This window comes from Hippocampus zosterae, chromosome 11 (genome assembly GCF_025434085.1).
Source record: "Hippocampus zosterae strain Florida chromosome 11, ASM2543408v3, whole genome shotgun sequence".
In the NCBI taxonomy this organism is placed as follows: Eukaryota; Metazoa; Chordata; class Actinopteri; order Syngnathiformes; family Syngnathidae; genus Hippocampus; species Hippocampus zosterae.
Genome location: NC_067461.1, coordinates 13,749,377 through 13,764,883, shown reverse-complemented (window position 1 = coordinate 13,764,883; position 15,507 = coordinate 13,749,377). Strand labels below are relative to the sequence as shown.

The following is a 15,507-nucleotide window of genomic DNA, read 5'->3' as shown; positions in this document are numbered from 1 at the left end:
TTGCTATATTTATACTTTTTTGAGGGGTGGCTCGGTGCAGCAGGAATGGTGAAACTGCTAAAGATTGTTGGAGAGATGCTAGTTCTGTTTCTGTGATGCTCTTGAGCAAGGCATTTCCAATTAAACAGGTCAGGGGGTGGGGTGGCTCTTTATGAGTCGGTTTTTATTGGCTCACTGATTTGTAACTTTTTAATCAAGTAAGCACATTTTGTTGATGGTATGATAAGTTCATTGAAGAGTCTAAATTGTCCCCTGGCGTGAATGTTGAGTGATACAAGTTAGTCCATATATGCCTTGGGATTGGCTGACGACCAGACATGGGGGGTGTACACAACCTTCCACCCAATGTCAGCTTTGATCAAATTTAGCTTACAAGGACAGACTGTCCAGAAAATGAATGCATGGATCTCAGTGAGGAACCACATTTCTAATTCAGGTTTTGTCCTGAAGAGATTTGGAAAATCTGCCCCCACCAAATCCTCTTGTGAAATTAATAAAGTATATAAAAAGGGTATTAAATTTAAGGAACATAATAACTAGATGCCCGACGTATGTTGTCTGTGACAGCACAAATAGCAGTTGTGTGTCGTGAAAGTGCGTGTTGCATGGAGGTGCTGAGGACAGCTGGCAACCAAGAGTACACCGTCGCTAAACTACGAGGTTGAAATTCAACAGGGAAAACAGCAATCAGCAGGTGCTGCACATGGCTGACCGTGCTCTCTGCGTTGTCAGTCCATCGCTCACTTTGGTGTTAAGATGAGGTGAGACGTATGAGAAAGATCAGGTATATTTTCTCCTGGATACCAAAAAAATGTGCACCAACAGTGAGCCACTGTAACTTGGGGCTTGAGATGATAACTTTTTCTCTGGTTTACTTTGTCCCCCCTAAGGCCGGCATGTGACGTCAAAACTCAGTTTTCCAAATGGAAAGTCACAGACATAGATACTATTGTGAAGGTGTGTTAATGGGGTGCAAACTGTGAAAGGGCAACAAAGTCCCTCTTCACACTGGGACATAGGCTCGCTCGAGAGAGCAATACAGAATCTCCCTGAAAAGGTCCACACACGTTTTTTATCCTTGTCTCCAAATGAGGCTGCTCCAATACAGAGAGTGCTTGTTGCGAGCCTCCACACACTGGCCTGTCTGTCAATTGGGGCTTGGCCCTTGTACCATATTAGGAAGGTGTCATTTCATGTCTTTCACAGCGACAAAATGGAATAGCACTCAATGAGGTGGAGATGTCCAGTGAGACAGAACACTCAAAACAAAAGTGACAAAGTGTTGTTCATCCATTAGTACAAATGCAGGCCCTTTCCTGGTTCGCTGAGGATGATGATCGGACCACAACATTTATTTGTAAATTCTAGGGCATTTTTTTTTCAATCAGCAAAAATTCCCAAATGCACACTTAATGATTGTTGGTTTGTTAGGCTACATTCTGGTTCATAGAGAATGAGGCAAGCAAATGGAAATCTACATTTGCATTCTGAGGCAACAAGAACGGTCCCACAGTCAACTGGCAGAAAGAGAGAATGAAATCCTCTCAGAATCGGGAAATTTGTGAAGTCGTATCACTCCGCGTGTTATTTAGCAGGTTTCTTCCTGGATCATGGGGAATGATGTCGTGAAGTAAGACAACCTGCATTTTTATCCAGATTTGGACATTCCATTGCTTTCAAAGAAAGTGATTTTGAACAAAGTATGGGTAACAAAACTACTGGTGATCAAAACATCAATTCCACTCGCATTTGCGCTTGTGCCCTTGAGGAAAATGTGATGATGAACAGGAGGGAAAACTGCCTAGAAATGGTGCCGTATTAGCGGGAATTTTTCCTTCCCCACAGGGTTCTGCGGGTGTGCTGGGCTAATTGAAAGGGACATTCAGTTGGCCTATAGGTGAGGATGGAAAACGTCCAAAAACAAAAAGCTAAAAAACACACCTTCCTGCCCCTGGCATGTCCTCAACTCCCCAGAGAACCTGAGTCTCTGAGGAGTTGTGTCAAATTTTGATGGTTGGCGCCGTCATTGCATTTTTGTCGCTCGTGTTACAGTTGTGCTTCACGTGGACAAAGTTTCTCCCCAAATGCCTTGCAGTTGATGCAATCAGGATATTGCACTGAACATGATATGCACCCCGAGAGCTCTTCACCTCCTTTAAAACTCCGCTTCCACGTCTGAGACTCACAGTTTAGGCAGTGACTCAGCTTGAAGTACAAACAGACAATTGTTTTTCACTTGCCGCCAAAGGTCAAGGCTGCTGCTTTCACGTACAATTATTTGACATCTGTGAGTGCTGTACTGTATTCTTGCTGGCAGACTAAGTTGATGGAAATTGCGGGCAGGAAAGAAGCACTTTGGGACCTATTTTTGTGCCTATGCAAGTCTCATGTAAAGTACAGTCTAACTGCGCATGGGTGGAGTTTTCTTTCTTTTGGTATTTCCCCAGATGGGCGTAGGTAGATGGGGGCGTTTGCGCCGTTGTGAGAGGGAACACAGCCGACTTGATTGCAATTCAATGGAAACGGCTCCCCTCAATCTGTTTAATTCAGTGCAGAGAGGCATGCGGTCGACTCTATGTGTGACAATCAAAAAAGAAAATCTCTACTTGCTTGCGAATGATGTAAAGTTGGCCTTTGTGGAACAGTCACTTGGAGACCGCCTTCGACACCTGATTGTGCGACTGTGTGTGATAAGACGCCATACGGTCTGCGAAATTCCCAAACAGTCACAACTGGACTTGCCCTGCCACAAATATGGAGATGTGACAGTTTTTCCAGGGAAAAATTTCAGGGCCTTTGTGTTTTTGCTTTTATCTGAGACAAAAGGGTCTACACTGTTGCCTGAAAATTACTGAATTGTACACGGTGATAAACTTATGTTTAGCTCCACTCAATGAAAAGAAAAGGGCAATTGATAAGCTTGTCTCCTGCATGTGTGGAGACCAAGAGGTAAGGTGGGTTGCTTCTGTGGCCCAAAACCACATCCAAACATTTTTTTGGCCAAGTTTGAAAATTTCTCTTCCATATATTTGCTTAAGTAGCTTAATTATGTAAGGAAGTCTAATTAAACTTTTCCCCAGAAAAGTCTGCACACGGCTCTTGGCACAAGATATTTCACAAAAATATGGCAATAGTTCCATGCGGAAATGGAATTCTGTGATTAAAACACGTCTTGCGCAGATGTGGTTTTTTTGCATGCAGCAACATGAATGCTCGCCTAGCTGCTAATAACGAAAGCTTTATGAAGTGACACTGTCCCCTGGATCCTCTTCTCAGACCGTCTGTGGATTGAGGAGATTAGTGGCCTCGCTCTTCTACAGCTGCGTTAGCCTGAATGCACCTTGTGACCTCCACGTTCTTGTGATCACTGTCGCTCCAAATAATGTGTTGTGACACAAGGCCGCCTCTGTCTGCGGTGCGAAAGATTCACCATGCATGACCCTTCCCGTCGGGTTCAAAGTCACATCACGCAAGCATTTCAAATCCATTTTAAAATCCCCGACCCCCATCAACAGTACCTCAGCTGACCTGGCGTCCCAGTGGGGTCGTTAAGCTGACCCGTGTGCAATGGGTGCTTAGAGGGCTACTCCCTCACTTAAATAACATATATACAAAGATGACATACTGACTGCAAGTGTTGACCCATGAGACATATTTGCACCTAGTTAAGAAGCCAACTCTTCACCGCCCTTTAGACCTTTACGTTTATGTGGCCCCTTCAAAATCCCTAAGAAGCCTCCGGACATTTTTTTACTCCAAAAATTCCACATAGGGCAGATATGTGAACCATGGTTCACATATCTGCCCCGCGGTCAGAGGTTCCAGCACTGAACCTCGGTTTGGACCTTGCAGTGCAGAGTTTGCATGTTTTCTCTGTGCTTGTGTCAGTTTTCTCCGGGCACTTGCATCTTCCTCCCGCATTACAAAATCATGTATGTATGCATATATGTATTTATCTATGCACGTATGTTTGTACTGTATGCATGTTTGTACTTCTATGTGATGTATGGTAGGTATAAATCTCATTTCATATGTCAGGTTGATACACCAGAGTGTATGGCAACATGTTCAGATCTGCAAGGCCCTAAGCCTGAAAACCGCCTCAGTCCTTTCAGGCCTAACCCCAATGCCAAGGCAGGAATGTGAGGTTTGCTTGACTCTCTCAATACTTGCCAAACAGATATACACAATCTCATAAGTATAAGCTGCACCACATCCTGTACAAATAAAACGGGCGTGAGCTTTAACGTGTATATTGTGTATATAACAGTATAGCAAAATTGCAAACAGACAAGGGAATCCCGGCTATGACATTGTTTATGCTCTCTTGACAATAAAATCCTAATGACTCTTGTGGTGTGTGAGCTCATTTGAGTACATGTCAACACCTTTCAGTGATCTGCAAGCTGTAAAAGTCTAACGAGGGCCGCCCCTTTCACTTCAAGAGTTCACAAAGTGCAGTTGAAGTTCATCATCACCTCCAACTTGCTGAGCTAAATCACTGCCTTTTATTTGTAGTCACACGATCACGATTCAATGGCAAGGCACTCGTTTCCTTTTACTTCTGCATGTTTATTTATGGACCCACAGGAATGCCCTAATTGTGTGATTGCTGAACATTTAACCTGACTGAGGTCAGAGGTAGCGCTTGTCCTTACATGAACGAGGATGGAAATACAGCAGATAGATAATACAAAGGATAGTGCTCAGTCCTTGCAGCGCTTACACTCTTCATGGAGTGTCTTGGCTGCACATGAGCTGAAGGAATTCACTGCAAGGTAGCCCGCAGCACAACATCACTGTGCCCCACACCCCTTAGTATCAAGGCCTAGTCTTAACATGTCCACCTCTGACCAATTTGAAATGTCGATCTTCAGCGTCATATGGAAAGGAGAGTATGCTTACAAATAAGATCCTCTCAGAATGAACAGACTCCCTGTTTGCACAAATGTGATTCGACTCAAAAGGTCAATGCTTGCAACGACTTGGCTTCCACGTGATCTCTCAGACATTACCAAGATTATGGTTTAGCAAGGCATGTGGAGGCACGACAGCGAGTTTGATACTTGCGTCCCCGCATTTTGCAGCTTTGTGGTTTTGACAGCAGAGAAAATGCCTATACTTATCTCGCGTCCACTCCAAGAAATGGCAACAAATTATACATTCTTTCCAAAAGAATTTGGATAAAGCCCCAATCGAAATCCTCAGTGGAGTCAAGTAAGCACCAAGATGTACACCAACAGCCCTTTTACACTCATACAATCTGCCCCCTAAGTACCCCACAGTAATGTGCTGTGACTTTAGAAAAAACAAACGTGCAAGGTTTCCAGTCCAAAAATAAAACAAATATAACAATCCAAAATAGTTTTTCATATGAATACATTTGTGTGTTGCTGTCACGCTTCAAGTTCATCGTATCATACTGCTGCCAATGCGACATTCTTGTATTTGAAACAGGTGAGTAAGCCTTTCTGTGTTAATGAAGACTGTAGGACTGCTTAATTTTCTTTTTGAAGATGATTGTATTAATTAAATACGGAGTTCAACAACGCAGGACATTTGTTTTATTTGTTTTCATGCAGACATTCGGATGAAAACATCAATATCAGCGCTGAGAGCTGGCTTGGCTTGGCAAAAAATGAAAAGGAAACACGCTGAGCTTGTCTCTGCGGGTTATTTGACATAGAATGACAACAGATACAAACCACAACATGTTGGTTTTGAACTGCAGTTTCTCAGGGGACGATGTAATGATCATGTACATGTAGCAATCATTTCAGTTCTATGGAAACAAAATTACATCAAAACTGTCATGTTTAAAGGAGCTCCGATTTAACCCTCTTAAGGCAAGTGTGGACTGCTCATGTGTGCATATCTGTATACTAACACTCATTTTTTCCACTCTCACACGCCCACAGATTTGAGCATACCCTAAATAAACAGAGTAAGAAAAATAAATGTGCTCATACCAGACCACTGCCACTGGACACACGATTAGGGTTGGGCTCCATGCTCCCATGAGACCGAACAATAACAGTCACAAGGTAAATGAGCGGTCATATTAGGTGTGCAGCCAGCGGGAACAGTAGCAGCCAGTAGTGGAAAGTGGATACATGGTAGTCCTGAGGGCCCTTCACTGTGCTTAGCCTGAATCACGTCTTTCAACTCATGGTGATGGAAGTGCCCCGGAATGTAAGAAATCTCTCCTGGCAATTCAGGTATATTGAAGTATTTCATGTCTATTTGCCAAGAATCCATTAGCGACACTTAATGGCTGGTTAATATTGCGTCCAAAATCGCCCGCTGTTGGTGATGTTCGACTATCATCCATCTCTTCAGTTTCTTGGTCAACAACCAATTGCATTGCACATATAGACAAACAGTTAGCACGTCGACTTCACAGTGCAGATATACCGGGTTCAATTCTAGCTCCGGCCTCCCTGCGTGGAGTTTGCATGTTCTTTCCGTGCCTGCGTGGGTTTTCTCCGGGTACTCCGGCTTCCTCCCACATTCCAAAAACATGCACAGCAGGCTGATTGAACACTCGAAATTGTCCCGAGATGTGAGTGTGAGCACGGATGGTTGTTCGTCTCTGCATACCCTGCGATTGGCTGGCAACCAGCTGAGACGGCTGGTATAGGCTCCAGCACCCCCCCGCGAGCGAAACCTTGTGAGGATAAAGCGGATCAGAAAATGGATGGACAAACAACCGTTCACACTAACATTCACACCGATGGACAATTTAGTGTCTTCAAATAGACTCACATGCATGTTTTTGAAAAGGATATAACATGTAAATTGTTACCAAGATTTGAATACCACCACACTTGGTCGACTCCTGATTCGCGCTGATAAAAAAAATAAAAAAATAAATTCACAAGGGTCAACTATCATCAACCTAATTTGGTTACAATATCAAATCGTTGCCATTCCTTAAACTAGGTCATGTTTGAAGCAAGATTTGAAAATTGCTTACGATTACACACGTGTACAAACACAGACGTCTGTATACTCAACCATGCTGAAGGGGAGGATGCAAGTTTCTTACTCTTGCATTCTATTGTAAAGAATGACCAATTAATTTGTGAAAGTACTATATCAATAAAGATGAGTTGAGTGGAGTTGTGCAACTCTGCTATCTTACTTTTCTGTGAGGAAAAGTGCAGCTCAGTTTCCCTTCTTTTATATTTATCATTTGTACCATGCGGCCAGAACAACAACACATGTCCCACCATTCGATTTCAAGTATACAATTACGGTCCAATTCATGATAAAACATCTGAAGAAAATGCCAAATAACCTTGTGGACTTCCGATTTCCCAGTGAGCTGAAGCCCCAGAACATTTTTCAAATCTTTTATGACATCAAGAGTGATGATTGTTTGACCTCCACATTTTTGTGCAACTTCAAGGGCATATTTTCCCATATTTTAATACCTACACACACAAAAATAATCCCTGCCGTTGAGGAGTTGAAGTGACACACGTGCAACACATTTCAACGAAACCCTCCCAACCGTGTATCATTCCTAAGGAGCCACTTGAAGAAACACTCCCAGACTGTTTGTTCAAGCAGAGAGGGGTTCTTGCTGTGATGACTATTATTCTACCGTCTACAGGGTGGGCTCTTTCACTTGGTGGTATCAAGTGATCAGCTATTCTGTTTTCCCTCAAGTGGATGTTGTGGTCAAAGCGTCAATGAGCCACCGTGGAAGCGGAAGCCTCTGACACACAACCATGAGGGGAGGCTGTCAGTCACACCAAAGACATATGGACAAAAGTATAGTTTCAGGCTTTTTTTTTCATTGAAATTCTGACACTTGCTTTTGAATTGTGGTTTAACTGAATTATTTAAAAAAAAACACTAATGAAACAGACCTGGACGAAAATGATGGTACTCCTCCAAAAAGATTTACAATTAACCAAAATGACAACCAAGGTGTGTCCCCTAACTGGCATCACAAGTATTTTCATATTTGTAATTAGTCAGTCAGCCTGTTTAAAGGATTACAAATGGTCTGTGCTGTTTGGTAACAGTGTGTGCATCACACTAAACATGGACCAGAGGAAGTGTAGAAGAAGATGAGAAAGAAATGTATAATTAAACATTATACACAAGCCTATTTAAGGTCAAGGTTATATAATGTGTGCATTCACTGAATTATCCTGGGAAGATAAAATAGAATGTCTAGTTGTACTAACCACCTATGTTGTCTACCAGGACACATGTAGACAGCCATTCACATGCACACAATCACTGATTATGAAATCAACTCACACTGCCTGCACGTTGTCAAATCACATAATCAATCCACTAGACCGTCACAGAACTCATGAATTTGTTGAGAGTCTTAAACCTATCAGTGGACCACAAACATCATCTGTCAGGTCACACTGGCTGCGTAAATACAGATTATTTGTGCATCAATTCTTTGCAGGAATGTTTGGGGCCACAAGTTTGAGCCCGATTTGTACGTCCGTGTGTTGTTTATGGAGACGTGGTGAAAAACATCCTGAGCTCATCCACCTTGCCTGTCCTAGAGAAACCAAGTGTTTGCTTAGCAGGATGCTCTCCGTGAAGAGAAAACACGAAAAAGTGATGACTAAATCCCGTGAAAGAAGTTCTTCAGTCATGACATGTTTAAAAACAAAAGTGGTCCAGGTTCCTGCATTCATTTGACGAGCTTCAGTCGAATCAAATACGAATTTGGGGACAGCAGTGTGGCGCTAATTCTATCAGCGAAAATTAATGTTTGCATTTTGCACTTTTGAGTAAACATCCGCAGAGATGATGCAGCTGCTGGACCACATGAACCACAGTTAACGCCACGGCTTGACCACAGGAAGGCCTGTGGGTGTCACGTCACATTTGGTTTAAGTTTTAGGAGTGGGGGGAAAAAGTAGCACTAAAATAAAGTTCTCTGAGCACACACATTTACTACATCCCAGTAAACAATTACACAACAGTTAACGAGCAAACGAGCACCTTCATCTGCAAACTGCTGGTTAGCTTTTAGGCTTGTCATGAGGTTTCGACCAGAGAGGCGCATAGCTTCACATATCACAACTGCGACAGTTCTTCAAAAATATTCACTCTTCCATGTATGTGCATGAACATACACGGCACTCTTGACACTCAATTCCTCAACGTGATGGCCGACATTGCAGAGGAGGATCTTTATTTTCAGTTTCACTGCATTCCACTCATCTGTGGCTACTTGTAAAATGTGTTGATTCCAGATGCAGCAAGACCACCGAGAAGAGTCGTCGAGGAGCTGCAGACATATCTCAAGCAAGCTTAGTGCGATACTGAAGCTCAGATTCAAAAAGTAAGGCAATCTTTGAGATTTTAATGCTAAAATGAGTGTGGCTGCAGGCATTTTCATCCAAGTTACTGAAATGTGATAACTCATTGGAAAAAGTGTAATTCAGAAGAAAATCTTAAACAGTGCAACATATATGATCTTTCTATATCATTGCATCAAAGAAAAAAAAAGAAGAAAAACTTTATTTTCTGCCAAAATAACAGTCCGGAACTGTCCCCCACCCCCAATTGCTCCAATTTGGCATTTGTGGGGAGCACTTATTGAGCCTTATATTTAATTTATATAAATCAGCATGTATTGTATTGTATTGTATTGTATTGTATTGTATTGTATTGTATTGTATTGTATTGTATTGATGGAAGCAAACCACTATGCTGTGTTCTGTAATTGGGTTTCAGAACATTACTGCCCTCATGTGGTTGGAGAATAATGAGGAATTTTCAGGACATTCTTGAGAATAAATAAAATACAAAAACAGTGCTGTGGAATCTATTAATCAAATAACACATGGAGTGATAGGGTCATTGCATCAACAAAATTTCCCTGTGAAACAGTCAATGCAAATGTTGCTTCCAGTTAAATACAAGAAAAGGTTTGCCAAAAGAGCTCAGCTGTTAGCATTGTCTTGTAACTATGCACATTTCTTTCCCCAAATGATCATTTTAATATACAGATGAACTAAACTCAAAATGCAGTTGTATCGCCGAAGTCCTTATTCCATTGGGTATACATATTGAGAGTTGATGGACTAACGCTGGGCTTGATGCGCTTCAGGGAATCCTCAAAGTCTTTCACCTTGATGTTGCGCATCTGTGAATGTGCAGAGGACATTTTGGAGGTTAACCTCTATATTAATAAGTAGAAGGAACATTTTTGATTGCATGAACTAACCTGACTCGCAGCCATGTGGCGAACTTGATCTGGTCCCAATTCTGTGTGTGAGAAGAATTTCACATGCGTACTGTAGATTATAAAATAATATATATGATTCAAGACACTAAAAAAGAATGTTCCCGGTATTTGTTCTAAAAAAGGTTTGTTTTTTTCCCCCTCATACAAGCATTAATTTCAATTCTACCCACTCATGCTGTTTTGGGAGACTGCATCACACCACACCCTTAATTCAATTTGAATGTGCGTTCACAAACGCGGCTTCTTAACTGTGGGATGAGTGAACCACAAAATGTGATCATGAACCCCGACCCATACTTGCTTGTAAATGACTGAGCATTTCAAACATATATTCTAATTACAAGTAATCTGTGTTTGAGCTGACTACCCTCTTGTTAACTATCTGTTTCTAATACACAATCTGTGCATTACCTTTGTGATTTAACATTCGAAAAAAATATGTATTATGATTTTAGCTCTGGGATAAAATGTGATCATTTATCAATTGAAAGGTTTCTTACCTCTAATCGGCCCAAGTGCAGCATCTTTAGCCAAGGATGTCAGATCACTTCCGGAATATCCTGCAGTTGCTCTATCAATACAGAAAGGGTGATGTGATGAACATAAAACTGGGGAGCAAACTTGTGAATATGGATGTGCTAAACATGAGAAACTCACTTTGCAAGCCAGCTCAACTCATTTTTGCTGAGCGGACTCCCATGTTTTGCTAAAAGATGTTGCATGAGTGTGGCTCTTGTCTGACAAAATATAATGTCAACATTTAAAGGTTGATAGAAAAAAAACAAAAAAGAGATTTTTGGTGGGAACGGCAAATACCTTCTCATCGGGCAATGCTACATACACTCTTTTTGCAAAGCGTCTGTAAGATATATCAAAGAACAATTTGATGATCTGAACAAAAACAACAGCGGCTCACAAAGTATAAATGCGTTACTATACCTTAAAACTGCTTCATCTAGCTCCTGAGGTCTGTTGGTGGCTCCCATGACAAGCACTCGGTCATCTCCTCTTGACTGCACCTGACCCACAAAAACACACCAAAGTGACAATAAGGACGCAGAGATAATGGTGACCACATCCCTCTTATTCCATTTTGAATGGCCTAAAAACACACCCCACTTACCCCATCAAATTCAATGAGGAACTCCGTTTTCAAACGACGTGAGAACTCCTGTTCTCCCTCCCGCCTCTCACAAAGCAAACTGTCAACTTCATCTAAACATGGATGCAAAACCAGAACAAGACTGCTCAAATGTCAAGATAAAGGGGTCTAAATTGGGTGTAAATTTACAATCCAAGTGTGCAATACCAACCAATAAAGATGATAGAAGGTTGTAATTCCCGAGCAGCTGCAAACAATGCGCGGACAAGCTTCTCGCTCTCTCCCACCTGGAGAAACATCACAGTGGAATGGTGAACATATCACGGCAAATATACAATACAGACAAATGTACAAAGGAGAATGATCGCATGAACAAATTGACTGTGTTTACATATTTCGACGTCAAACTAGCTGCACTCATGTTGAAGAAAGTGCTGTTGGACTCGGCTGCGACTGCTTTGGCCTGGTATGAGAAAACAAAAGCTGTGAATCAATTACTGACAATTTAAAAACAACAAATGTGTGTTTTAGTGTTGTGGAGTCAAGCACATCCATGCTTCCCTCCATGTGGAAAAAATATAGAGATTGATGTGAAATCAGTCACTCACCAGCATGGTTTTCCCATTTCCTGGTGGGCCAAATAAGAGCAAACCTTGAGCTGGAGCTCTCAAGCCAGTGAAGAGCTAAACAGGGAAAATTGACAAATCATGAAATGTGGCACGTTACGGTGACCGTGACACATCTTCTGATGTTTACCTCCGGTCTTAAGGCAGGAAGAATGACAATCTCCTGGAGTGCTTGTTTGGCCAAATCCTGGCCTGCAATATCATTAAAGGTGACAGATGTGCCACTGAAATGAAAACAAAAAAACATGGAAACGTTACTGCACGGAGTCTTTTCCCAAAAAGTGAATTGTTTCAACTTACGTGTCTACTATTTCATTCAGGATCATGTTTGCCAGTTTACTGTCTACATTTTTAAAATTTTTCAATTCCCTCTTCTGGGTCTGCTTTGAAGGTCTTCCCACTTGTGGTGTGACCTTCGCAACAACACACACACACACACATAAAAACATTTCACCCACCATGATAATAGGACACATGATTATGAAAGTGATTTACCTTAAAATCAGGGGTTCTATAAGGAGGTCTTCCTGCTGTGGAGGGCCTAGAGTTTTTGAACACCCCTCGAACCGCAGGCTGACTTTTAGGAGGAGGTTTTGTTTGTTTCTGAGCATTACCTGAAGCGTTTTGTGGTTGAATCCTGTCTTTTGAAGCCAATGTGGCCTCTGTACAAACAGCAACGATAATGATCATCAAAAATTAAAAAATCATCTCAAATAAACAGTGTGCAGAATAAACGAGACCCCAACAAATGTGTTAGAAAACCATAAACTGGTACGAGCGAAAGGGTCCACACAGAAAAGGCAGAGGGCAACCAAAACCTCATTAATTTAAGGCAAATGTTCCCATAGGGAAATATATGGGTCATAATCAGACTGTCTCCCACCTAAAAGAGCAAGTCTGTCTTTAGCCATGGTGAGGTTGGTGATCATTTTATCCTGAAGTCTCTTGGCCCGCTCGTACTGCTCTCCTGTTGACAAAGAGCTGTCTTAACATAAGAGTCCTGCACTGTCCTGATTGCTCGGCTACTACCTTGTCCTGTGATCGTTACCGCGATGCCGTTTTCAAGCTCAACAATCCCCCTCTTGTACCACTGCAGAGCCTCCTCCTTCTCTCCTACCACCACACAAGAGTTCTTACAAAGCTGTCATAGGACTGACCGCAACGAGTAACCAAGTACCCCATGAACACTACAAACATACCTGTATCATCTTCGTCAATCCTCAGTGCTTTGGATATATACTCAAACGCTTGCTTGTGATAGTTTTTAACCACTTCATCGCTATCTGTGGCTTTACCCGCGTTCGTTTTTACCGACATCACTACCTTGTTGCGATTCTATAGTTCAGACTTTAGCATATTATTTGGCATGATGCGATAAAGTAGGACGAAAACACAATAGCAAAGTCTGATCGATAGCTTTTAAAACACAGCGGTATCAATATATATACAATACTTCATCTCATCTGAAAATTATTTCGAAAATTCTGTATTCTTGTTTATCAGTGGGTTATGCCACGGTTTGCACGAAATGTTTTTCCGAAAGCGATCCCGAACTTCCGCTTTCGCATACAAGCCCGGCTCACTTACGGCTGCCGAGCAGCAAATGGAGAGCTACTTCCGTGTACACTTCCAAAATAACAGCAAGACTTCCTTTTACGTTCAGTCAGAAATACAGTACGCTACACACGGAGGACAAGACGAAGCACTTGTATGAGCTTAACTGATTTACGTGATAACAATTCTTAATTATCGGTTTCGGTTTACATCATTGTGTTCTCTCATTGTGTTTAATGCACTCAGAATGCATCAGGTGTCAAATTATATACTTTCTTACAAATGTGTACATTAAATTTACTGAGTGTGTAATACAGTATTTTACACAAAATGGAACAAATAAACATTTGATTTAAATAATGTGTAGTCTCGGAAAGACTGAGCTGAACTCAAAATAATTTTTGTGGGCTTTATTCCTGGCTGAACAATAAACACTTGTACAGCATTAAGATAAAGACTGAGGTGTTTCCTGAATTTTAAGAGTTCGAAAAAGGATAGAGAAATAAAAAGACATTGATCCATACCAGAGGCAATTGCGAGGGAAGCTCAGCTTCCCCTGAAATGTCAAAAAGTAAGTGATCAAATATATGTGTGTACATAAACAATTGTGTGGACATGTCATTGACTAAATATGTGCTACAACGCGCTCAACTTTTGTTCCAAATCAGCTTCTTATTACTGGTTACGACGCAACTCTCTTCTCATTCATTTCTGCAGCTTCGCTGTGTTTTAAACAGTGCGGACACTGAGTGTGCAGAGCGGACGTTGGGCTCTCGAGAGTTCTGAGTAGCTTGTCCCAATACATTGAGACGAGACGAGTCATTGGATAAATGCTGGTTTTATCCCGCCCGTCGGACGCTCAGCGTCTGTGGGAGTCTATGGACATTGGGCATGTATCGGTCCACCCGGACACTGAGATTTTCTGCATGATGATCAGATGATCTGTCTGAGGCTGAATCTCTTTTTGATTGAGAGCGAAATGAGCCAATCGCCGATCTTTTAGTGTAGGCATCCGTGGGAGCATTTTTCAACAATCATTGTTTGTTTGTTTGTTTATTGAACATAAAATATATACAGTAATAATTTGACAGAAAATAAGGTAGATAAAAAAGTAAAAAGAAAGAAATCAGTCTTCATTCAACACAGTTATTATGTTCAAGGGGGTAGGATGAAGTAAAAAAAAACTTATCTAGTCCTACCCCGTTATGTGTTTATATCTACTAAATCATTTTTATATCAATCAGAAAAGAAAAAGTAAGAAGAAGTCTCCATCAAGGCTCATACTTTACCCTTAACCGTGATATTTTCACAACTTTTGGTTTGTATCGGGATTATATACATCCTCACCCTGGCACTCTTGTGTCAATTTTCTCTTGTATTCATAATGGATATTGCAATACCTTTCTATATTTATCAACTTAGTTCTGATTTATCATTATATTTAATGTTTAGAATCATTCTGTTCTGAGTTGACCTGGAGACTTCGACTGTAATCATCTTAGTGACACTCTCTTTGTTGAAAACGACTAGTGACAAATTAATCTTTTATTTCGGGTGGGTTTTATTGTAGTTGCTTGTGTTCACAGACGGACTTAAATCACCACAGGGTCACAGATCATTTTCTTGAAAAGGAGCAGAGAGTAGAATTCACGTATAAATAAATGGACACATTTCATGATGTTGGCCGAAATTGAGCTTCCCTTCCTTGACAGACCAGCATCCGCCACTGATACATACATACATACATACATACATACATACATACATACATACATACATACATACATACATACATACATACATACATACATACATACATACATACATACATACATACATACATACATACATACATACATACATACGATTGTGGATACATGAAAAAATAACGAAGACAACGGGTTCGTAGCAACTTACGTCACGTCCGAAGCTCCGCCTGTTTCTCCGACGAGAGCATAAGATTTCCTATAAAGTACCTCAACCAATCA

General features: G+C 41.3%; 1 protein-coding gene across 1 annotated transcript; it reads right to left on the bottom strand.

Annotated features, from left to right (window-relative positions):
- Nucleotides 1-9,329: 9,329 nt before the first annotated feature.
- Nucleotides 9,330-13,566, bottom strand: spast (spastin). The gene is made up of 16 exons (XM_052080801.1): nt 13,165-13,566; nt 12,995-13,078; nt 12,849-12,932; nt 12,461-12,627; nt 12,266-12,378; nt 12,096-12,189; nt 11,948-12,022; nt 11,731-11,802; nt 11,551-11,626; nt 11,361-11,452; nt 11,177-11,256; nt 11,054-11,096; nt 10,895-10,974; nt 10,738-10,808; nt 10,217-10,257; nt 9,330-10,135 (listed from the first exon to the last, which is right to left on the bottom strand). The coding sequence occupies exons 1-16, from the start codon at nt 13,280-13,282 to the stop codon at nt 10,010-10,012; spliced, it is 1,416 nt and encodes a 471-aa protein (XP_051936761.1). The 5' UTR covers nt 13,283-13,566; the 3' UTR covers nt 9,330-10,009.
- Between the last annotated feature and the right edge of the window lie 1,941 nt (nt 13,567-15,507).

Bases quoted from the DNA above. Each gene is read 5' to 3' on its own strand.
- spast (XM_052080801.1), bottom strand. From the start codon at position 13,282: ATGTCGGTAAAAACGAACGCGGGTAAAGCCACAGATAGCGATGAAGTG. The intron at 12,023-12,095 runs GTAAACATCAGA...TTCCCTGTTTAG, and splicing joins TTCCTGCCTTAAGACCGGAG to CTCTTCACTGGCTTGAGAGC. The intron at 10,809-10,894 runs GTGAGTTTCTCA...CTGTATTGATAG, and splicing joins GAGTTGAGCTGGCTTGCAAA to AGCAACTGCAGGATATTCCG.